Source organism: Apus apus, chromosome 1 (assembly GCF_020740795.1).
Source record: "Apus apus isolate bApuApu2 chromosome 1, bApuApu2.pri.cur, whole genome shotgun sequence".
Taxonomy (NCBI): Eukaryota; Metazoa; Chordata; class Aves; order Apodiformes; family Apodidae; genus Apus; species Apus apus.
Genome location: NC_067282.1, coordinates 172,178,729 through 172,205,104, shown reverse-complemented (window position 1 = coordinate 172,205,104; position 26,376 = coordinate 172,178,729). Strand labels below are relative to the sequence as shown.

The window sequence follows — 26,376 nt, the reverse complement described above, 5'->3', positions numbered from 1 at the left end:
TATACCAGTGGTGAATCAGTTCAGCTTAGAAGTAGAGCACTGTTTTTCATTTCCCTTTTACTCTGATGTTTCTTGCATCCTAAGACAGGTTCTCAGGTGAATTGTTAAAAAATAGAGCTGATTGCTTGAATAGTTTTTTTTGCAGAGCTCTCTGTAGGCAATACATACACAAAAGATGCTGCTAACTGCAGCCCCTCCCAGCCTTCTTGGATTCAGTGTAGTAGTTTCCTGATATTTTAAAATAACAAGAGTAATTCTTGGTAAGTGTTTATTTTGCAGGTGTTTGGTCAGCTCTTCTCATCAGACTGCCTCTACCATGCAACTAATCCACTCAGTCCACTTGGGCGAAGGATGGTAAGCAGAGTTCATACGACTACACTACAGAGACAGTGTCTCTAGTAGCCTTTAAAAACTGAGCTAATTAATGGTTTGCCAGTCATATTGCCAAGCACACTTTCCTGCACAGTGCCAAAGAAAAATCTCTTCCATCAGCTTATTTGCCAGCCACCAGTTATAGCCATCTGTGTGGGAAGACTTTTTCCCGTATGGAAAAAAATCAAGGAAAACTACAATGCAAGCATTCCCCTGAGAAGAACTCACCAATGACCCTGTGAGATCAAAACTCAGGTGTTTCCATGACACTACCTATGCACTAAAAAGGACTGAAGGATTGTGTTATCTCCACTAAGAGAGTAAAAGACTTACTGGAAAAACAGGGCAAGCTGGCAAGGTCCCAGCTGGTCAGACAATCTTTGCAAACATAAAACCACAGATGGAGCATTTAATGTAGGCTTTCTTGGACCTGGAGAGCTCACAACCATCTGACTTTATCCTCCTGGCCTTACTGAAGCTAATTTTATTCAATCAGTGCTTTGCCAGAAGTGAGTCAGAGGAGTGAGTCAAAGGAGTGAGTTTACTCAAATAGGCTTATCTCTGCTCCCACAAAAGTCAGTGCCTTTTTATGGCAAAGGCCACAAATTAGTCCTTTAGACCAAACTTCTAGCCAAAGACACAGGAAATCAAAACACGACAAATTTTCAGGTAGTCTGAAGGAAAATTTCCTCTTCGTATGATCCCCTCTCAGCCTAGAGTGTTGTCCTCCCTCAGTCCCACCTTCAATTTTTAAATTAGTTGATCACCAGTTTCAGGAAACCACAGAGGGTTCGGAGACAAGATCACAAACAGCGATCATTTGAGATCTTACAGTTCTTTGTATATTCACCTGCTGGAAGAGAAGAGGCTTCTGCAGGTTTGCCGAGTGCTCACAAGCTCAGCCCCTGCCTGCAGCCAGCCTACCACGGCTCCTGCCTACTTCCTATTTTCTCCTGCCACACGTGTCCAGGGGGAACTGCTCCACCGTCGCCACCTTGTGTACAGAGCAGAGGACTAGACAAGAGGATGCATGTTTCCCTGCAAGCTAGGAATGGAGCTGCTTTGCTTTTTGCAGGCAGGAAGCTTCCTGCGTGTCTTCTCCAGCGGCTGCAAGCTGACACCATCCACAACACAAGCCTTCACAGAGCTGGCAGAGAAACATCCAGGGCAAGCCCCAGTATCTCTGAGGTTGTTATCAAACACGTTAAGCAAACGATATATTAAAGTGTGCAGACATTTTGTAAATTAACAGGCTGAGGTTTGAGATTACTAATTATATGATTTCACAGAGAAAAAAGATCAAACCAGCTCTCAGGCACTCAAAAGAACATTTGGCACAAAGACTTTTTATTCTCTCCTACTCTTTCTGTGGGCCTTCTGCCAAATATCTCAACTCAGCAAGAAGCAGTAGCACATGTCTCAGAGCAGCCTCCAGCATCTGACAGAATACAAAAAAATCCCACAATTTTTCCTCAGTCTCAAGGCTTCAGAAGCCTGTGGTTTACACGGTTTATGAGGAATATGTTTCCCCTGTTTGCTTAGATGACTCTCATTATACATTTTCTTTTCTTTCCAGCTGACCCAAATGGTCTCAGGGTATATTGTACTAGATGACAAATTAACATGTTCTCAGGGACACATTAGAAAAAAATAATCATTAAAAAATAAATAAATAAATAAATAAATAAATAAAATTTTTAAAAAGTGGCTTTTTTCTACCCCCACATATTTAAATTACTTTCTGATACATAACCCTCACCTGAAGTAATGTCTTAAGAAAACTGCTGTGTATGGAAGTCTCTATGAAATAGGATTAGCGTAATAAGGAGAGGGGGTAAATTCAATAGTCCTTTTGAACAGCCTGCTTTCAGGCTTCTCAAGCTTATTAAAAAATAGCTCAAGCACTTCAGTGGACTTCAGGTGCTACTGTGGAGGCAGCAAGTGAAGCCAAGAGAAGGACAGCCATGGTTAACCCCAAGTAAGATGCATTTGGGTCCTTGTGCTCTTTTTCCATCTCAACACAGATCTAGCTTTTTATGTGTGATTTTGCATCACAATTAAGGAAGTAATTTATTCAGTCATTTATTTATTTATTTATTTATTAAGGTGCAGGAATTTACTTAGGTAATAGATCTTGGTAATAAGAAGTTTGATTCATATTTAAGCACCTGAATGTCACCATTAATTCCATTAAGAAAGTCTTTATGTTTTATTCCGCTTTTCTTTTTTTAAAAAATATGCTTTGTGCCCCTTATTCACCCCATGCTAAGATTCTTAAAGGTTAGAAAAGCAAAAGCCTCCCAAGTTTACTTGGCCAGTCTTCAATAAATGCCACCAAAAAAAAGAAGAGAAAAGAGAAGGCAATTCCTTTCAAAGTAAGAAGTGCGAAGTTTTTTTCTACAGATGAATAAGGACATTGCTTGTTTAATATCTATACTGAAGAACTATTATGCTGATCAAACCTAGAATACATGCTATAACAGCACTCTGGGACTTCAGTGATGACCTGATAGGAACTCCTCAGTGAGGTCAAGGTGGACTTCCAAAAATTCTGCCAACTTCAAGATTCCCACTGTGCAGAATTTTCCAAACATAATATACATAATACTGAGTCACTCTATATCCCTCTTCTATACAGAAAGGCAGTTATGCACATACCCCTGTGCACCTATTCATCTAAAATCATGTGTGTATACATTCATCAAAAAAATATGTGATGAAATTTAACATAACTTATCTCTAAAAATGATTTATTTCTCTAATTTCACATTTTAAACACTCTCCAAGATTTTTGCTTCCTTGGTTAGTTGATGGGTTGGTTGGCTAATTGGTTTTTTACAGATAGAATTTTAGTTAGTGTGTAATTTTTTTTCTTTTAGGGTTTGTTTTGCTTTGTCTTACTTATTTTCATGACTGAATAGAATGCTACCTCTGTACTAATTTAAAATTTCTTTTTCTTTAATGGTTTTATAATACATAACATTCCATTTTGCAGCTCTATAAAGCATTTTTACTTAATCTGTCAATTATACCAAATTATATTGAAATATTCCTCCCACAAACTGAAGGCACATGTATGCATACTTGCCTTTCTGAAAACTATGCAATTGGGGTTTTTTGTTTTTCCTTTTCCACCCCTGCCTTCTAGGACTTCCCTACAGTGCTTCACACTCCCCCACATGTGTTAAGAGAAATTCCGTATGATGTCCCAGCACACAGTTCACCATCTGAAAGTAAGATCTCAATTTTAGGTTTCAGCTTTCTTCTATAAAGCCCCAGGCAAGCTCTTTGAAGTGCAGAGTCAGGGGAGTAACTTAACTTTTTTAGAAAAAACTGCTAACAAGGCACATGTCTACTCCTGTGAAATCCCCTCTTTTAGACTGATCTCCCCTGCTTCAACCTTCCCACTACGTTATTGATTCCATATAAATAGCAAGTCTCAAAGCCATGGGCATGATGAATCAATAAGTATGTAGACAGAGTCTATGAACTGAAACTGGATGGCCTGAGAAGAGGCTGGCTATTCTTCAAGACAGAAAAAGAGAAAGCACATTTCAGCAAGCAAAATAAAAGAGGAACTGCCAGGAGAACCATTCAGAGCTGTGCAATCAAGAATGCTTTTTGCTCAAGGATCCCCAAAAGATAATGCTTTCAGGTATCTCTTCTTGCTGAAAAGGTGTCTTTTAAGATGCTCCCAGCAGATTCCTTGGCACTTGTTTCTGAAGGAACTCTATTTAATAAAAGCTGTTGGTAGGAAGCAGATCCAGCACTCTCGTTGCTGTCTGCAGTCAGAAGCTGCAAAAATAGTACAGTTCCTAGAGCTCCAGAAGCCTGCTTTGTAGAAACTACCAGGTAATTAAAGCATTTGAAGCAATTCACATCTTCAAGAGAAACTGATTAAACACCAAGATATAGGGGAAAAAATCATAATTATTCAGGGACTTATTTGAAGAATGAGGACATGGCTTCATGCTTGGCATTTTAGCCTGTGTGTCTACAGAAACTCATACAGTGCATCCAATGATGTACAAGGCCATGCTTGTACATCACTGGATGTACAAGCTGGACATCAATGCATGTACCAGCTCATGATCCCTATTCATTACTGCACATCCATTAAACAAGCCAGGTACCTTGTGTATCTGAACCACTCCTGAGATTCAAGGCATCTATGGGCAGCTCTTGAGCATGAGCTTTCTAGGACCATAAAAAGCACACCTGGAGCAGGATGCAAGTAAATTATTCGTAATCTAATTTTACATTTCCCCAGACAGGTCAAGCGCACTGCATTGAACATGAGACTCATAGACCAGCCAAGCAATCATGCCTCCTACCATGGAGCAGAAAGGAAGCTACTGTGCTGAGCTGCTGCTGAAAGGTGTGGTGAAAGGGCTGCTGTTCATGGCAAGTTTCCCACCCCTCACCAGGTCCATCTCCAACTGCTCCTCCTCTGCCATGCTACCCAACAGGATCCATCCTTCCCCCACAAGAGCTGGAGCAATGTTCCCTCAGACCATGGAGATGAAGTACCCTCCAAGGTGTCATGTCAGCACCAGAGACTGCCCATGCCAAAGGGATAGTCTGAAGTAGCATCCACAGTTCTCACATCTTTCACATCATTGTGAACTGGTGAAGGGGAAAAAGGAGAGGGATGGAACCTCAGGGAGCAATGAAAATGTAAAAAAAAAACCAAAAAACAAAAGGTCAAATTTTAATTCAAATGTTGCTAGCCAGAACTTGCAAGAATGCATAGGCAAATGACCATCTGCAGATAAAATGACAGCATCCATGTACTGGCTGTATATGTTTTTATACGTTCACATTCTTTAATCTTTTTGCTACTTTAATGTAGGATTTTCCTCACTGACATCAATAACAGAACCTCAAAACTTCAACCCTCAGATCACTTCGAAGGGTGAATATTAGTTAAAAGACCAAAAGATCAGTAGATTGAGAAGCAGTTGTTATCTGTGGGCTAGTTTGCATATACTCTTTCAAAATTCCCAAGTGCAAATCTGAACGCCATGTACCATACAGAGTAATACGGTGCATTTGTCTTCCAATGCCATAAAACATGTCAAAGAATTACAACAGATGAGTGGCCATTTATAAATATCCATATGGCCGTGCCTCTTTTCAAGGTTAGATGGAATTGTTATAAGGAAATAACCAACTACCCACAGTTCCTGAGAAGTATCTACACTGAGCCATGACAAATGTGTTTCTTGCTTTAGTTCTAAGGTGCACACCAGAAAAAACAGGTAAGTGTTAAATAACTGTCCAGGTTTGTGGCACTGATATGTTACAAAGGGAGCTAAGCATAATCTTCTTTAGCATGTGGGAGACTGTCACAAAATAAGAATTGCCTTCCCATTCAATTCACCACCTTAAAAGCCAAACAGCAAGGGCATATACTGTAGGATTGGACAAAATGCCATTCATTATATACCCTGTTTGATCACATACACAGTTCTTGGCGGAGTTTTATTTTCACAGGGCTCACAAGTCAAGGAAATCACGAGAATAATCCTAGTGCGTATCCTCCAGTTGCAGCTGTAGTTAGCAGGGGATTGTAAAACAAAATAAAATGATGGGGAATTCAGAAACTGAAGATGCAGCAGACTGAGCTAACCTTTCCTGACTTCAGTAGTACAGCCTTGCTTTAACAGCTAATACATAATGTGAAAGAACTTCATTGCCTATCAGTTATATTATGGCTGGGCACCTATAATTATGACAGAACAAGAGCCACAATATAAAATAAACATGGACTGCACATTTCCTTTTATTTCACAGACAATTACTCTGATAATTGAAGTGAGTGACTGCTCTTTGCTTGGTTTATTACTTTAGCAAATATGCAGCATAATACAGATGCTTTCTGATTATTTCTGATCCTCTGTCCCATCTCCTCCGTGGAGTAGCATGTTCATCCACATTGCTTTTCCCATACAGTCATTTCTGGAGTCTAGCAACACACATATTACATTAATATGTTGTGAGTTGAATGAACAGAAACCAAATTTCAGCAGTTCATGCTCCCCAAAGGCAATGCACAGTACCGTCTGAACCTGCAAACTTGGAGAGATACTCTGGAGTATCTAATGGTATCTAATCTAAAGTGGATATCCCTGTATAATCACCACAGAGGTAGAAAAAGCATCCCCAGGAGGTAATACCCGAATTTTAAGCATGCAAAATTAGATCACTCCCTAAGGGAAAGAGTTGCATCAGCAGAGACATGACTTGATCCCGGGCTAGTCATTTGTTTGGGGAGATTGCCCTCATGAGAATCTGACGTTACCACAATACTGAAATAGGCCTAATAGAAGGTCAGTGCTCTACGACACATCTGCTCTAGGACTGATAATACATGTGTTTAACTAAAGCAAGCTAAAATATATCCACTGATTTATCCTCCACTGTAAAGTCGACCTCTAAGATCTCAGGCACTTGCCAGGACTCAGCAGAGGAGTGTCTTTCAGGTCCAAATATAACACTAAAGTCAGAGGAAGAAGCAAAAGGACATCTGAGGAACATAACCCCCCTAGCTATTATTTCAGGAGCTTTTAAAATGTGTGGTAGCAGCATATCTAGACTGTTTTTCAAAGCTCTCTTTAAACAGTGAACTTTCTCCTCCAAAGAAAAAAAAATAAATTGAAACTTAGAGGACTCAGACAGACTTCCTGGATTTAAAATACATCACTGATTTATTTCCTCTTTGTAGACAATTCACTTTAATAAAGCGACACAGAAACAGTCTGAAGCTTATAAATCCCACTCTATAGCTATAAAATAACATCTCGACATTTTTCTGCAGCTTGTCTGTAAGAAAGAAATCCCACATGTCCCATCTGTCTCCTTAATTATTCATTGTTGCTACACATGAACCTATGATGAAATAAATAAAGTACAACACAAATGCTGAACAAAAACTTCACTAAAAACTTTTGAAATTGTTACCCCTCAGTGATCATTGTTATGAAAAAGGGAGTGATATTTTATAGTTTCACACTTCTCTCCTACAATGACTCTATTAGAATAAGACATAATTTGGCATTTTCATGTATTGTTAGTGTGGGTCATAATGCTGCTTAAATACAGACTGTTGTATTGCTCATACCCAGTAGAAGTGCAAATTAGTTTATAATCACTCCTACAGAACTGTTCATACAATAGAACAGATTTTTAGGAGAGTTTTTCTGGCAGTCAAGATCAGTTTGATACCTGGAGCTTTTAAAATTGTTTTCCTTACACCACTGTTTGGTGTGAGGGCTTTAAATTTGAGTTCTTCACAGGATTTATTGTATATTTAGGTTTAAAACACTAAGTTATATTTGAAAACAGAAGCAAGAACTAGACTTGAGAAAGGTATTTGCTTCAAGGAATTCATTATTTTTAGAAGTGCTTTCTGTACTTACTGTCAATATTACTGAACAGACTAGCAATGTTTATTTCAAAAAGATGAAAAAAGAAGACGGGTAAAATATTGCCTGTGATTAAATAAACCACACAAACTGCAAAAAATAAGAGTATGCTTTCTATGTGCCATTCAGACTGCTCTAGTTCCATTTTGCTCCAACTTTCAGCAAAAAAAAAACCCTCAAATTTTAAATGCCTATAACATGAACATAAAATGTTAATAATCTATTAATAAAGGTCTTAGTTCAATGTAATTAAAATATTTTGTGTGTGTTTTGCTGTTTCCAAAAATAGCTGATTAATTCTGAACATTTTTGGGGTACTTCTATAACTAAAGAAAAGCTGTTGTAGAATATGACATTTTCCCAGGCACTAACATTTAATGGTCCTTCTGGTTTTTGGGGTTTGGGGTTTTTTTTAAGAAAATTTAAAATTACACCCGTTTAAAATCAGTTTCTTTTTCTTTAATATTTAGGGTTTACTTCAGATTTGTGAAGTAAAATATACCTAACCCTTCTCTGGTACCTAAGCTCTTTTCTACAGTCATTTTCCTCTACACAAGCTGTTTTTCAGAATAAACCCAGGAAAATATAATGACAATAATGTTGTGTCCAAGGGAGGGTGGGAAATATGCACTGTCCTTTAAATCGCTAAGCAGAAAGGACATCTAATGATGCCTGGCAAAAACTGAGAAGTCAAGAAAGGCATAAGACTGGTGAGCCCTGTCCTTGTACTGGTGTAATGGGGATCCTCCTAATCCCCTACTTTTTTGCTGTTTTCATCCCACCCTCTGTTCTTCTCTAACATTAGGCAGGGGCCTGATCGCACTTCATTCCTGCAGTCTCCAAAGAACAGTTTCCAAGGCAGGCATGTCAGCAAAAGAGTAAAGAAGCCTTTATGTTCACCTAAACTATGAACAGGAGTTGCATAAGTAGGATTAAATCTTTTTTCAGGTGTTTCCAGGGCATAACCTCTGCAGGATGCCACTTCTCTTCTGCAACCCAGCCTTCTGTATACTATGTGTTGTTATGAGAGACAGAATATGCAAAAATATTAATTATTTGCTTATCATACCTCAGATTTTATGGACTTTTCCCATGTTCTGAAGATGTGAACACAGGCATGGTAACTGTATTTTTATTCTCCTAAGGTGTTTTTGAACCAAAACAAGAAGGAGAAGTACATGCAGCAGTGTAACAAAATGGCACAATGTTACTCTTCCTTTTTCTTATTTAAACTTATATCTTTTCTCAGAAACAGTTATATTTGCTCTTAATATCTCCGGCAGATGTCCTGGGGTGAATGATGCAATTAAGAATCCAAAATTCCCATTTCTTCCAGATGTTTATTTTCTCAATATTCACTCACTGGAAATATATTTACTTTCCACTCTGTGGTGTCTAGCAGTTAGCACACCTTCTGTGTTCCATTTCACAAAATTTCCACAGTTAATCTGACACATGCCAATGCATCTTAAATGACAGTTTAGCACCAGCAATCTTTTTTTCTATTGGTAGTAAATTTACATAACAAAATTGAGCAAAGCTTTAAACAAGTATTTTACTTCAAAAATCTTTTCATTTCACTGTTCATAGGTACAATGCTTTCTGCTGTCATTGTTTTAAAACTTTACTTTGGTTTTCTTTAGTCTTCCAGTTCACTGAAGGAATCTAATGATGATTTCAGTCTTTTGCATGATTCATTCATTTCACTGAGACTGAATTACAGACTTAATCGTTTCACCTTTGCTCCCCTCCCATCAGGCAGATACAGTTGTGGGTTCAAATCCTGGATCCAGAACAATTCTGACCTTCCCAGCAACTCAGCCAGCCTCCTGTGAGCCCTAGCCCTCCTTTTATACACGGTCCTGGAGCACAGACTCAGCTGAAGCAACTCTAATATCTTGCACCCAAAAAATACAATGGCACAATGCACACAAGATTTGTGTTGGTCTTAACAGAATACTTTTTCTCAGGCATATCCTTTCTGGAGCTCTGCATTCACCCAGAATAACCCACACATTCAGCTTTATACTTCAGTCACTCAAGGACACTTGATATCGAAGCCAGAAGTATTTTGCAAAAAGAATTCTATGTCTACTGCCTTTACTTGAGAACAATTAGAGTACAAGAGCTATACAAGTCTATGGGGGAAAAAAGAACAAGACATACTTGGCAGCTCCTGCTTCAGCTTCCACATCACTACAGACAGAATTATTGCTCAGCCTGGTAAAAGAAAGCTGCACAAAGCAGACTGCTCTTTTATGATTTCCCTACTTTCTGTCATCTAAACTCTCAAGCCAGCCTCCATTTTTCCATAAGTATGACATGGCCTTGGCCCCATCTAGGTGAAGTGGGTTTTTCTCGGTCACCACCACTTCTTTATCAAATGGTACTTTCACATTTTAATAGGAAGGTCAAAATTTCAGTATTATCTTTCTGCAAATTTCAAGAATTCTTCCTGACTTTCTGCATATTTTAGCTCAACAAGGAGAAACAGAGCAAACCTCAAATCCAGGTTTTACAACCAAGCCTTTTTTAACACAACAGAATGACATTTACAGAATAATATGCAGATATGAATTAATCTGTCACAGACCAAATTTCACTGGCTTCTGAACTGCAACATGAGACTCCATTTGAACAGTAGAAATAAAATAAGACCTTTACAATTTTATTTGGACATTCTGACCCTGATACAGGAGAGGAATTATTAGGCAGATAAAAGAACAATATCCAAACTGAGTCTTCCTGCTCAAAGACTTTCCAAAAGTTCCAGAAGGTTCCTAATAGGTTGAAAACTCTGGTATATTAATTCAAGAAAGTATTCATACCTACAATGAAAGCTCGAGTTCCCACTTTGTTAAAGGAATGAACTCTGAAGGATGTTTCAGAGCATCTAAGAGAGATGCCAAAAGCTGGATGTTGTGGAAAATTCACTGAGTTTTCAGCTATGCTTGAAAAGCACCTAGTATTTTCTAAACATCCTATAAATAAATTATAAACATTTTAAAAATAACAAAATTATCCACGTAAGCTATTTCATCACTTCTGACTTTGCATTTTTTTTTCTTTCATCCAAGTCTCTCATATCTCTGTGTGCACATGCATTCACATATGTGTGCCTAGAGACACAGGCTTTGCTGCTTTGGAGCTGTTGTTTTGTGCAGCTTGGGCTCAGATCAATTCCTCAGTCTTCCAAAAAGATTAAGCTCTTTGACAAATCTCTACTACAACAGAAGACTGCCCCACTGAGCCTTAAAATGGTAAATGCCCCTCAGCTCCCCAAAGAACAGAACTACAAATATTGGTCCAGGAAGAAACTTTATAAATTGCTACACCAAAACACATTAAGTATTTTTCTCCTGTTATTCCCTAGAATAGCTGACTGTTTCTGAACATTTCCTTGGCATTTGTATTACTAAAGAACAGCTGTTCTAAAATACGACATTGTACAATCACTTAACATGGCTATAGTGTAAATTTAGTGAAGAGTATCAAGAGAGAAGGGCATAGTCTTTGGATATCAGCAGAAAATTAATGCAGGGGAAAGTTAGATTAACATATCCCCTGAATGCTATAGAAATTATCTCTGCATGGGATGTGATTTTCCAGGCACCAAACTCCCAATGTGAGTATGTGAAATCCCCTAAGTAGAATAACAAGGGTGTGCTGTACATATCAGTAGATTCATGGGGCAGTCACCACTGGATATTTAGACTGTATATTGGATGTATGGAATGCATATTGGAAAGGCTGAGGGGCAAGGCAGAAAACCCTAAGACCAGCACTGGGATATATGACCTGAAATCAGATCTAGACTTTGAAGGTAGAATTGGCCCTAATCCTGTAATTACAGTAAGTTTATATATCTGGAGACTGCTAAGGATAAGACTCTAATAATAATGTGATATAAAACTATTATATTTGAGCTATAAAAAAATTTCACGATCTTAACACGTTAGATTTGGAGAAAACATGATGTAAAGGAAACCGTAAACTACTCAGATCTTCTTCCGAATTATATTCTTATTTGATAGTCCAAGACACTATTAAAATTTAATGAGTGATTCTTAGGAAAAACACAGGAAAAAATGAAGTTGTCATACCAATGGAGAAAAATCTACTTGGTTCCTCCACCAAAGTTGATTCCAGGGTCTTGGACATAAAATTTGTACTAGTTATAACCTTCCAATATATATCAAAGTCATCACACCATCTGAGCTACAAAGTCATCAAAAGATTCAGACACAGCTCTTCCACAGTGCATGGCAAATTCCAAGGCTGGAAATCTGCATATATGGTTTGAGACTTTTGGAGTAAATCAGCAGTCTCTTGTTGTCAGCATTAAGTATTAACATAAAAATAGATAATGGCATTTCCTCAAATGGTTTTATTTGTGCAATCTCACTCTGATATTTATAATTAAAATTTTGCAATGATTTTCCCATTTACAGCTCCTGTACTACCTGTGTGTACTGGAGGGATCCTTTTTAAAGACAGGGTAACCAGTATAGACGATGAGTAAAAATGCTTCCAGAAAGGGAGAAGGGTCTGGGAAGTGGGCTCAGGCAGCTGCAGGAACCCCATCAGCTCACTGTGGCATAGCACCCTCCTTCATGGTGTATGATAGGAGTCTCTGGGTCACTACACAGTCCTGTTCTTCCTTTTCTCTTCCTCCCTGGTCACAACTGCATCCAACATCCATTGCTTTCCTTTTCTACTCTAAGGAAAAGTTTATTTAAGACATTATCTATGACACAATGTATATTTAGGCAGATGAAAAATTCAGAATAAAACTGTAAGCCCAGATAATAGTATTTTCAATCTGGAAATGCGAACAATTATATACTACCATATGCTACATTTATTGAGCACTTAATAATTTAATGAAACAACAAGGAAAATTCTGACCAACAGATCCAAGTGAGTAGTACTATTAAGTCAAAACTAACCGAATAAAGACAGCTACCTAGGAGGCTAACAATTCCTTTCATACAGTAGTTATGGGTTTACTGAAAACTGTGGCATGTAAATGTAAGCATGCTGTTTTCCTAGGTATAAGTATAAAGGAACCTGTCAGGATGCATTACTTACTATACATAAAAAAATCAACAGGACTAATTTGAAATAATATAAAACTAGAAAAGTAGGTCTTATTCCAATATTAGTGAAATGTCAAAATTTACTCATGGTAAGAAAAAGTAACAGCAGGGAAAGCACATTATCAATGTTTTTTCAGTTCTAACATTTTACAATATTTTCCTCATAAAAAAAGCAAAGGAAAGCTTAATCTTCCAAAATAGAACTGGGGGAAAAAAACAGCTGATTGCTGGGACAGCTAGCCTAGGGAAGATAACATTACTAATTAATGAAAGGGCTGAAAATGTTAAAAAGTATGGCATTTCTAACTGTAAATTCAACTAGATTTGTAACTTTTACGATAATATAACCTTTTGCGCAATCATCTCCTTTCCACCACAACACAAAATCTGGATGTATTTAAGGAGAAGATCCTGGGTACTCACTCATGGGAAGTTAATAAAAATTTGATGTTGGGGCTACAAGATCAGGCTCAAAATAAAGAATTGCTATGCACTTCCCTTTTACTTGTCTTAGAAAAACACCAAGAAACCATAATACTTGCCAAATATAAACATAAATATTTTTAAGTGATCAATATAAAGGAAAATACAAGACATCTCATTGCAGCTCTCCGACATGTCTCCCCATGGCTGACTCAAGGACAGCCAAGTTTCATAGTCAAGGTGGTAACGGGAACGGAGGCAGAAATGGAGGCTGCCATTTGCTGTGATAGAGCTGGTAGCACAGAGAAGAAAATAGGCACAACGCTGCTGTCGCCATAATTTCTGCACCCGCATCCCATTGAACCATCAGAACTATCGACATCTTGGCAACCAAAGAAAATTATTCGCCTATATACCCTGGCAAAAGACCAAGGAATGTTATCTACTGAACTCAAACAGATATTGTATTAACATTTTAGATTGCAGTGACAGATACTGATATGAAAGTGTTTGACTCACTGTTCTATTTTATCTTCAAGCAAATGGCAATTTTGGGATCAGGTTCTGATCCTGATATAAATGAAGCTTTCAATTAATGCCCAAACTAGATAAGAAAATGTAATATCTTTCTTCCCCATGTCTGCAAAAATGACTATCGTCTTCCTTTGTTTCTATATTTAAACGTTAATTACACTCAGAATTAAGTTAGTGAAAGCTGCACACAAAGCATTCTCATTTAAGAGCATTTATCTGCAACAAACTTCCACAAGAGATAAGATTGTCCATGTTTGAGACATTTAGCAAGTATGACAGAAGAGTCTGATGATGCAGGACTGACAACAGGCAAGTGGATGCCTGCATCTAATATTTGACAGAACCGCCAACCCCCTTACATTTTCCAGCCTCACCTGGTAGCTTGTAAAGCATCACCACACATTCTTCTGCATGCTTGCAACTTGCCTCGTCTAAATATTGGGCATTTTTGCCCTACCTCATTCCAGTCAAGAACCTAGGAATATGCAGAACAATTCTTACATCCTTTGCAGGCCCACACATCTGGAGAAGGTGCACGTTGAACATACACAATTTAGCCACAGGGTCAGATCCTTCACCAAATGTGACAGTACAGGCCCTTCAAAAAAGTGCAAACTGAGGAGAAGATGTAACTGCTGCTGCTTTCCCTTTCATATCATGGAACTGGGAGGTCTGCGTTTTGTCCCCTCTTAAACTCAGAGAGGTCCAAACAATGTACCTTATGTTCTCACAGAGTGCCATTACCTCGGTAGGCCTCCTTCAGGAGGGAAGGAGAACAAGAGGGAGCATGTGGCTATCCAGTGGTTACTTAGCTGGAAAGAAGAACGAATTTGATCTAGTTTCTGTCCTCTGAACCCAGTTTATTTATTGTTTTTAAAACTGAATACAAACACCTTTTATTTCTGCATTACAGATGCTGTCTTACACAGTGTCAAATCCTCGCCAGAAAGGACAGAGATGCAGTCATACTAAAATCTTGTAACTTCACTATAAAGGCATTTCTACAAAAAGGCAAAGGCTTTGAATACTTCAGAGCTCTCCTATACATGAGTTCAGACTACTCTTATCTAGATGATGCAACTCTAAAAGCTAAGAATGTAGACAGACAGCATTATTTAGCTGCAATGTGTTGTCAGTATTTACCCAAGCTTCTGAACATTGCTGTCAGTAACCTGCACAATCTTAATGCACTAACAAGACACTAAAGTCCTTCACCAGACCTTCTGAATGACTGTAACCTCCGGTGCAATTTCCAGTAGTAAAACCAGTTACATATATTCTGCAATGTTCCAGTTGTTGTAACAGTCAAGAACTGTTTATATGATTTTTCATACAAAATGCAATGAAATCAAAGTCAGTCAGAGGTCTGTAGTGGACCTTTTCTTACAAATTACCCTAAAACTTCAGCAGGACTAATTATTCAAAGTAATTATAAGCTAGACATAAACATATTTTAAAACAGAGAAAACACTGAGTAAAACTGAACAGAAATAAAAGAGCTCATAACAAATCTGCCCTTGGTGGGATGGATTCTTCTTTCCAAGTCTGCCCACAGACCAGAACCCCTCAACACAGTCACATCTGCCTCCTTATGTCCTTTTCTTTCCATCACCTCAAAATGCTAGATGTTTGTCTCTTCATCAACCCCCCAGTCTTTGTTACTGCTGTATGCAGGCTTTTTGCAAGCTATTCTCTCTTCTTTTTTGCCTGACCACACATGTCCTCTAAAGACTTTCTATAAGTGAAAGACACCAAGACAGTTTCATTTGGCCTGTAGCAAGTAGTCAGCACAAGAAAAACAAGGTCTTCTGGTCTGCTTCTTCAGATTTAAACATACGGCAAATCAGGAAAACAAATAAGCAAAACTAATCACCAGTGCTCATTTCTACCAAGACATGGTCTTCACTAAACTTCAAGGTACATTTACCCATGTCCATAATGGATGATATTTCTGATGATAAAAGTTTTGTCCTGGGTGTCCAGGGAGTGCAAGTCAGTGCTAGAATTTTAATACCGACATCCAAACATGGAGTCATATATATAGTAATACTCACACATAGGCAACTAGATGAGTTGTCAGTCAGTGGATGACAATAAGAAGAAAGTTCGGGTAGAAGAAAACCATTTGAGTGGATCAAGGCTATCTTTAAGGCACAATTCACAACACCAAGAGTTTACAAAGCATTGCACAACACTCACCAGCATGCCTCAAATCCCTGAGCTACCCTAGTGATACAAAACCATAAATAGGACATACATCACCCACTAAGCCAGCTGAACACCTTTCCTAATTCACAAGTGAATTTCACCACTTGTGCATGAAACGGACAGGAAGGCACTGAGGCAATGCACACAGGCCATTACTATAGCTTTTAGCAAAATGCTATATTATCTCTCCTCAGAACAAATCAATTCCACAGCCCCGAGGTCAGGCAGAGCCGGGAGCCTGTCACACGCTGATTCAGTGCAGCGTTTGCATAACCGGAGTTGCGAACAGGGCCCCGCTGAATGCTAGAAGGCAAACGAACAAACTTGCACCACCTCATCTGTCTGCAAGGGCTATAAGTCCTTCCCCTCCCTCTCCAGAACCAGGCACAGGACTGCCCATACTGCCCTACTGTATCACATTTGATTTTTTTTTTTATTACTATGAGATTTTGTCCCCTGAAATACATTTATATTCTCAAAGATTCACACATGTAGGACTTGAATTAGACTATATGGAACCCTGTTGAGGGCTTGTCACCTTTTGGTTCATTTTCCTAACAAAAAATGACAAATCTAAACATAAGACTTAGAAGCTCTTGCAAAGCAATCAGAATGACTTATCCGAAGTAAATCAGACACTTGGGGACAATTATTAAAATTATTTTGTCCAGGGTTTTAAAATTTAATATAAAGTTTATTCATTTGTATTTTGTGGAATATTAAACTATACTCAGATTCATTAGCGCTCTTAATTTATTAACATTATATATCTTATTGCATTATCAATGTTAAAAAACTTAGGAATCCCAAAAAGCTGAAAGAAATCCAAATTTTGAAAGAGTTTTTCATTTTAGGGTAGAAACTGGGTCTCACAGCTGCCTCTTATCTACAAAGTATTGCTTGCAAGGGGCTATCAGTATATTTCTTTCTCAAAAGGACCAATCCAACACTTGAAACCTTAAACACAGGCTGTGATACCACGGTCACCAAATCAATTCATGTTCCTATGACAGAAATAGCAAACAGGCAGTGAAGCTGAACTGATGCCTGCCCGCTTGCCTGCCATATCTGTCAGTGAATACTACATGTTTGCACAGGTTTATTTGTTTTCCAAGGGCTAGCAATGAGTAGGAGGATCAGGATCAATCTTATAATAAAATAGTCTTATAGATTTCTTACAGCCACCCTCAAGGTATATCAGTTTTTAGACTCATAACCTTGACAACATCCTTTTGGAGACTGATACGCCACTCTTACTTGTCTTATCATATACAGCTACTGCAGCACAAATGGATCTGGTGCTGTGGGAGGATTCACAGATGCATGTGCCTGGGTAAGGTGCAGATCACTACAGTATCAAGGTTCCCAGCAAAATGAAAAAGTAAAAGCAGAGTTTCTGTTTCCTTACAGATGACAGGATAAATGGAATGTAAGTATGTGCACAGCTAGGAACTACAAAGAACTCACAATCGTGTGTGTGACCAAAAAGGGGGCTTTTTGTTTTGTTTTAAACACTATGAGTGCTTATCTATCAAGCTGCCAATGTGCGCTTGCAGCCCAGAAAGCCAGCCATGTCCTGGGCTGCATCAGAAGAAGCATGGCCAGCAGGTGGAGAGAGGTGATTCTCCCCTCCCTCTGCTCTCATGAGACCCTACCTGTGTCCAGTTCTGGAGCCCCCAATGCCAGAAGGACATGGAGCTCCTGGAGCAAGTCCAGAGGAGGGTCACAAAGATGGCCAGAGGGTTGGAGCACCTGTCCTATGAAGACAGCCTGAGAGAGTTGGGGTTGTTCAGCCCTGAGAAGAGAAGGCTCTGGGAAGACCTTTTAGCAGCTTTCCAGTACCTGAAGGGGCTACAGGGAAGCTGGGGAGGGGCTTTTCACCAGAGAGGGTAGTAATAGGACAAGGGGTAATGGCTTTAAACTGGAAGAGGGGAGATTTAGGTTAAACATCAGGAAGAAATTATTTAATGTGACAGTGGTGAGACACTGGAACAGGTTTCTCAGAGGTGTTGTGGATGCTCCAGCACTGGAGGTGTTCAAGGCCAGGTTGGATGGGGCCTTGAGCAACCTGGTCTAGTGGAAGGTGTCCCTGATCATGCAGGGGGATTGGAACTTAAGGCCCCTTCCAATCCAAACTATTCTATCATTCTATGATCTCTTTCAGCTTGTGGACTTTCTGCACAGACTGATGAAACTTTAATAATCAACAAAGATAAAGGGAGCAGACATGTCTTCAAACCAGTCTTCTCAAGACAAAGAAGAATGGATTTGGCTCACCCACACCTGATGCTGAAATGCTGTGATCTGAAAACTCAGTTTATAACCCTGTTGGTTGCTCAGCCTCAGATCCTGGCTCCCCATGCCCTGCCTCAGCCTCTGTTTTTCTTGCTGCTGCTGGCTTGGGATTTCTCATTTGTGCCATACCCCTGAAATAAGTGCAACAAGCCTAGAGACAGCCTGTCAGAGTCAGCTGTTTATATCCCTGCTGAAGTCTGTCTGGAGAGCAGAATGCTCATTAAACAATTTTTCACACATTGATAATCTTTCCTGATTTTTCGTTTTTTTTTTTTACAATACCCTTCAGAAGAAGAGATGGGTCTAAGAGCTGGTGCAACTAATGCATAATATGACTAAGTCAATGGGAAAGTAAAGATTTTTTTAAATTTAGATTATCGATCTTTGAAATTGTAAGGGCCCCTTCAAAGTCATTAGGGTTTGTCATGTCAATATGTTAGTAAGGGCTTCTATAAATGAAGATTAATGATGCTAGGGATAATTACCACTGAAGAAATGTGCATATTTCTCACTATTTGGAAACTCCAAGCAGAGGTGAACAATGCCAGGTTTTCCTTGACTGCACCTCAGCTCCATTTCTGCTGTTAGAGTAGGGGGAAGATTTTCTTTTACACAATGGGAAGTTAAACTCTTAGTTTCTTTGGAAACCAATGGTAGCTGAGCTGTGTAACCCTGATTTGTTCTTTTCAAAATAATCCCCCGCATACAGTCAGTGCACCTGATGTGCAGATCTACTAAATCCACACGGCAAAATCTCCCTGAATATTTTTTTCTTTCCAAAAGAATAGGAATATGTACAATAGTTGCTTTTCCAAATTAAACACTCAAGTCATGCTTCTTCTTATTATTGTTCCCTGCAAGACTTCATAGATTTTGCTAAAGGGCTGAAAAGTTACAACTTAAAGAAAAAGAACCAAAGCTTTTTCTAGTTCAGAGAAGGAACAAAGGCTGAGCAAAGGGTGTCAGCATGGTTCCTGTCTGGCATGATGCCTGCCCATCCTTGGTGGCCTGCAGGACCACATCTGAATCTGTTTTGTTTGCAGCCGAATTGCAACTCGTAAAAGACTTGCAAAAGTGCCTCTTTGTCCTGAAGCCCTTAATCAGTGAGGTATTTTGAAGAATATCTTCACACAGCAGAAAAATATCTAGCATCTAGATGCACAAAATACCTGCTCATGAAATCCTATCATTAGAGGGAACATCATAAAATGTAGATGAACATAGAGAGATTAACTAACTGGTGTTACTGGAATCCTTCTCCAGTATTTAACTTCTCAGCTCTTGATAATGTTCATGTCCCACCCTTAATTTACCCAAGTTGTTAAGAGTTTTTTCTGCTCTTGAATAAGCAAATAAACAGCCATTAGAGACTATGGGAAGATGAGAAGTGGACTTCAAAATCATATTATAGTGCAGAATAAATTTCAAGTTATATTGGCCTATAAGAAGTACATTAATCCAGAGAGCTTATTCTTTGCATTAGGGGTTTACAGAAATACACACACAAAAATTAGACCTTTTTAAAAGCTTCAGTAAACCATTAGAGCTTCTGCTGGTGTTTATACATTTTAAGGGCTGGAATGAACAAGAGGAAACAAATCTCACATTGATACAAGCTCTTAAAGTTCCTGGTCCAGGCGTTAGGAATGAAGCATAGAAGACAACACGGCAAAGCAACCATCTTTTTTTGGTGATGAAATAATCACACTCAGCACACATTATCCATCAAGTTAGCTGTGACAGGTAACTGCACACAGTAGCAGCATACATGTTACTAAAAATTGTTTCTTTCTAAGCTTCTTTCCAGGAATTCATTTGTAGCATTCGTATGTGCTATCTGATACATCTATTTTTATGAGAAAAGCAGTAGTCATTATTTTTATTTTTATCTACCATCTTTTTCTTACCATCTTTTCAATTGTATCATTATTACAGAATGACCTAAAATCAGAGAATGTTGAAAATGGGACTGAAAAACTTAAATTCTCAATAAATTATTAGAAGTCTATCCATTGAAGATACTCCTCCTTTGGTACTGATTAGTGAACCAATACCAGGAGACATAAATATGTCTAAGGAAAAATGATCACATAGACTGGACACTTCTGAATTTGTTGACAGAGGCCACAGATGGCCTCAGATGTATAATAAAGAAGAAGAGAATTTCTTACCTTTATGATGATTTGCCCCAGACGCTAATTTCCCCCAGAGTGTTACAACAAATATTATTATTAGCAGTTTTCCTTTTGTTGCTTTCTGTAAGTATCTCTTATTCATCCTGAAAAAAAAAAAAAAATACACAAAAATAAGCATTTATCTTAAGACTTTTCCAAAAAACATTTTTTCTCTTAAGGAGAATTAAAAAGTTTTTATGAGTGGCTGACAGCCCTCAAGTCTTAAATGCTGCTTAGCTCAAAATGAGGTACATCATACAGAGCATCAGTATAACCTCCCTCCCTGGTCCACCAGTGCTCCTCCACCCTGGTCAGTACTAGGAGAATTCAACACTTCCACTCATCAGGTTTCTTCCAGGGCACAAGCAGTGTTCATAACCTCAGCAGACTTTAAAGCTGGCAAGAAGGATGAATCCATTAGATATGCAGCAGGTTTTGATTAACCAAGCAGTTCTGCTTGTGTGTTTTTCTCTGATCTTGCAATTCTAAGTTCTAGGTTCTAAGTCATTGACAATTCAAGTTCTAAGGCAATAACAGATCTCAATAGAACTCCAACACGGGTACCAACCCTCCTAGGGAGAAATCCTTTTAGGAATACAGCAGTGGTTTGGAAACCTGGACTGCAGCAGGGCAGATTCACTACTCTCCTGTCCATCTTTGGGTGATGAAAAGATTTGATTTATTGCTCTAAGGGAAATTGCACGCAGCTACCCTCATCTTGCTAAGTGATGTTTTTTATTGCAACTGCCAGCCACCGTGGTGGTTCAAGCACAAGGTAACACATTACTTATTTTGCAGTAACCTCCTCCAAAGACAAAATACTCCTCCACCTGCCAAAAAAGACAAGTTCAGGAAAGCAGAATCTAGTGCTTAAGGATTACAATTGTGCAGAGTGGCAAGAGGTATAATAATGAAACCTGCTCTCACTTTTCAATCTCTGTACAAGAGCCCAAGGGGGCTGGTCAAGAAAGCTCTGCACAATGGTCATGTTTCTGCTGATAGGTCAATAAGATGATGATGCCTATTTCAAATCTCTTATACTAGAAAAGCTTCACATTTGATCACTTGAACAAAATTATTGCTGTTTTGTAATGCCAGGAACAAGGGTGCCTTTCCAAGCAGAAAAACTGCATTGCTTCAGTATGGTTGCACCGTTGTCTCCTATTACATCCAAAGAAGCTCAAAGGAATTTAAGAGCATCTCTTTTGCTCTGTTCATATACAACTCTATTTTAGGCAACCACAACTCTGTGAAAGGGAGACTGCTCTAATACAGAATTAACCAGTAGCCTATTCAAAGTCCCAAATCTCATTCCATTCCTTCAAAGCAATTCCTTTCCTCTGAGCAAAATTGCTTTCTAACCGAACACCACACGCTGATGAGGCAGCCCCCCACCCCACAACTCCACTCATGATTTCCAGATTTGTAACCAGAACACTTCCCCGAAAACTGCCAATCTTGCTCTCCAGGAGATTGATGAGATCTTGTTAAGTACCAGTAAGTTTCCATACTAGGCTGTGTGTAACAAAAATCTATGACTCAAATTAAGAGCCCACCGAGGAGCACACCAAACCCTTTTAAACCTGAATTCAGAGCAAACAGAACTCAGCATCCTTTGACAAAAGTCACATATCTACATTGTATTTCCCACAGGTTCATATATCACATTTATCAGGGAAAAACAGAGAGGAGTAAGCAAGTGCTATATCTAGTATGGTGGATGTGTCCCTGAAAGCCTGACTGATTAATAATCACAGTGGAGGTCGCAGTGTGTTGTGAACCTCAGCAAGCTCTGCCTTCTTGCACCAATTCCAGTGCCTTTGGAGTGTAAACTGCATATTCATCATCTGCTCCAGGTTTATAAAGCACTCAAAGCTAAAGGGAAATATATTATTTGTCACTGTAAATAAGAACAAAAAAATGAAACTGGAATGCACATTCAGCACATGCTCTTTCACAGCTATCTCTCTGAACAGAATATGACTTAACTCTTTCACTCCTGGATTCTCACACTGAGCCTGTTATGATGCTGGTGCCAAGTCATCTCTCATTAAAATCAAATCTTTCTTCCTTACCTACCCAACACTGCCTAAAACCCGGTGGGACTGGCACCGTTAAGTAAAGTTGAATATAATACAGTTCTTTCCTGGACTCTGCTGATGCCAGATTCACTCACTGTGCTGTGAGGCTGGCAGCAAATGCACATCAGAAAATACAAACACATAAGGAAAAACAGTAGCAGCAGGCAGAAAGAGAGAAAACCTCTGCCTGTGAGCAGCAGCCCCTCAGGGTAGGTGGCAGAGTGAAGATAGAAACCTCTGCCCACAGCCCAGCACACCAAAGAGGAGTAAGCCAGCACTGAACAGAGAAGAGACTGTTCTGCAAAGTAAAGGAAGAGTTTCTGCTTTGGCTCAGAAAGTCTGGGTTCAACGCCATTGCCAGGTTTTCCAATCATGTGAAAAACAATGCACCATTTCTATACTACAAGCCTATTACACTATTCTGCATTACTTATTCATGGTATTCACCTGTAGAAGGATAAAAAGCCACAACTTGGTCTTATAGCAGTCCCATAATAGGGACAAGTAACAGGAAAGTCAATGCAAGTAGCAGCTCTAGCTTGGGAATAATAGTTCAGAGGCCATCAGCAGAAGTACAAATGAAAATTTCTCACAAGTTAAAGCATTCATAACATATAGCAGCTCAAACAAGGAGCTGCAAGATGATGTTAAGCTTCAAACTAATTATGCAGTATAACACCAGACCTATGCTTGTGGACACTCACAATGGTCAGGCCAAGGACTGATGAGTGGCAACATAAGCACAAACAAGGCACGAAGCACTCAGCTACCAGCAGTCTTGCCACACACACAGAAGCCACACTCTTAACACAGCCCTAGAAATAAAAAATTTAGAGTTTGTAGTACAAGAAACTCGGGGGGCTGGGATCTCATCAGCAAAGCAGGCAAACAGCTAAATAACAAGGAGATGCCATGAGACAAACTCAGTATCTGAGTGTGTGCAGTATCAACTGGGCTCAGGAACAGTGATACTGTTTTTTTTTTGTGGATTTGCAAAACAGCTCATGATATAACACTGCAACTAGATAGCATTTGACCTCAGCTCTGAAACATAGCTATTAGCATCTTGTAACCCTGATCCATGTCAAGTAAGTGCATCCAGGAAAAATTCAGTCCATTACAGCACTGTTATTGCACTAACATAACAAGCTGTGTTAAATAGAAAAAATGAGCTCCAAAATGCCATCTACTTCTACTAGAGGTGATGCAGAGCTCCACAGACAAACTATAGCTATTAACCTGAATGGTTTTCTTTGTGAGATATTTCCCTTTTCTGTTTACCTGCTTTCTGCAGAACCTCTCCCTTGCTAGGATCCTTACAGCATTCAATAATGCCACATAAGCCAAAGGTGAACAAAACTGAGAATAGTCATACTACAGGAGATGCCTACATTTGGAAATCAATTTTACACAGAAACACAAACTTTATGTGTCCAAAAATTTCCTTTGGTTTCTGACCCAAATAAATTGGAAATAAACCCAAGAAATTCTCAGCACTTTTATGCAAAAGAGGACATGAAAGGCTGCCAGGTTTGACTTAATTTTTCAACATGCTTAGTTGCAAGGAAAAGGAAAGATAGCTCCTGTTGTGGTCCCAGGGACACATTCAAAACAAAAGAAAAACATGCCACCCACATAATTCAAACTGGCAGGGATGAATGTGAGATGACTCTGCCATGACCAGCTCTTCACTAACACTGTAACACAATGAAATAATTTATGGTCTTTGTTACTTTTTTCACCAAATATTCCTTTTCTCTGAAATGCACTCCATGATACCATCACCAGTTTGGTATCATGGATTTGAGAATAGACTGCTGTGGTGACTAGTGACAAAAATAGGATAAAAATTGCAGGATTTTTTTTTTTTTTCTCAGGGTGAAACTACATATGATGCTGCAAAGAAGCTTCACAAACTAGTGTGTCAGCAGAAATCCTTCTCTCTGGCCTCTGTGGCTCATCAGAAGCAAACTGTGAACACACAGATAGGTTGCACTGGTTCTCCTCATGGCCGCCTAACCTCACTGTCAGCCCTCTCCCAACAGCAGATGTGGCCAGCTATACAGGTCTATTGAAACTGCCATGCACAGATGTGTACTTTCAATTTCATTGCAGCAATGTAGCATCCGCAAGCTTTCATTTTCTACTTGCTTCCTTCTTTGCTTCTGGGCTTCAGATTAGCCACCTTTCCAACAGCTCAGAAATAGAGGAGAGTCACATGGGAATTGCCTTACATTGTACAGTCAGTGCTAAATTGCCTTGCTTTCCTATTTTAAGTGTTGTGTAACCTCATGTAATCTTTATTATTGAGTAGAAAAACAAACAAACAAAAAAAAAAAACGTAAGGAAATAATAGCTTTCATTCTTCCCTTAAGAGACTATACACAAATAAAATTCTCATCTGTTTCCTAAGAATAAGAGCATTTTTCTCTGTTGCTCCTTTTCTTTCTTTTCTTTACAAATATCAGGTACTGTGAACCTGTTGAAAATTCATTCATTCCTTCTTACATATGTAGAAAGTTTCAGTGCAAGTAAGATACATTTGTCTTCTCCAAACACATACACCCAGTGTATGCAAGTGTTCATAAATAGAAGCATAAGCCTATTTCTCTACTGAATCCTGATGAAATGTTTAAGAGACAAAAAACTGATAGAAAATTAGTCCTACATTCTCTTACTTTTCTTGTTATGACAAATATTTTATTTGCTACTTCAGAGAAACCCTGAATGAATAGTAGAAATTACTACTGACCCCAAGTCTCTTGAACAGAAATACTGCAGCCATTTAAATTATGTTCTGTACTGTGTTGAATCTTACATTATTTATTAGTTGTGTTATTTCTACACCCCACACAATGCAGGTTATTTGCAGTTTTATTTAGCTTTCCCTGTGTAAGCTAATGCAGATTTAAAAATGCCCCTCTGGTGGATAATGTCACTTTGTAAAAGTAACACCGATGTGACCCCCATGTGTTTGCATATATATAAATTCCCTCCATGACATTCCTGTCATATTTGCTCAGTGAACAAGTAATTTGCCTCTCTCATTACTTCAGGTATAAGGTAGCCTGTGAAAATCAATCTTCTTTCTGCTTCATACACCACAGGTTGTAACAGACACAAAGTGCATTCTGATTCCAAAATGAAACGGGAGGAAAAACAAAGACCTGTTCTCATAAGCTACTTTCTTTGATCTAGGTGAGCAAGGAAAGAAAGAGAATAGGAATTCAGCCTAGCAAAGCACCCAAGTCTTATGTGAGTCACACAGGCAATCTCTCTATGCAAAGCAAAAGGGGTGGGTTTTGCTGTGTTTTTTTCAAAAAGCTGTCCTTTACCAGTGTGGATCTTCTAATGGCAAAATAAGTAGCCCTAGAGAGCTCAGCCTCGCTACTGAGAAATATTTGGAAATAGTTAAAGCCTTGTTGGCAGATCAATACAATAAGGTTGTCACTGCTACTTTCAGCTGAAAGTGTACCAGTGGAAGTAGATTGGAGAATTTTATGCTTAATGCCATAAGGAGGGCTTTTGAAAGGCTACTGTGCTAAGATGTAGTTCACTGAGGCAAATTAATTCTTCTTCCCAAAAGTGCTTAGGTATATGATTGACATGCATGCCCATACTTGCCTTTTATTTAAATTAGTGTGACTTAAGCACATACTTCAATTTAAGCACACACCTTCCCAAACTGAGATGTATTTACACAACACGAGTTCTTGAAAAATGATTAGAGTAAGCTTTTATAAGAATAGACAGTTTCAAGAAA

At 38.8% G+C, this 26,376-nt stretch overlaps 1 protein-coding gene across 4 annotated transcripts in view; it reads right to left on the bottom strand.

The window, feature by feature from the left end:
- TAFA2 (TAFA chemokine like family member 2) overlaps window positions 1–26,376 on the bottom strand; it is a 182,024-nt gene that overhangs the window by 32,103 nt on the left and 123,545 nt on the right. For all 4 annotated transcript variants that reach the window (XM_051632605.1, XM_051632596.1, XM_051632614.1 and 1 more), the window contains one exon: window positions 20,530–20,636. In XM_051632605.1, coding sequence (XP_051488565.1) covers window positions 20,530–20,635 — 106 coding nt within the window. In that variant the 5' untranslated portion in view covers window position 20,636. The remainder of the gene's footprint in view (window positions 1–20,529; window positions 20,637–26,376) is intronic.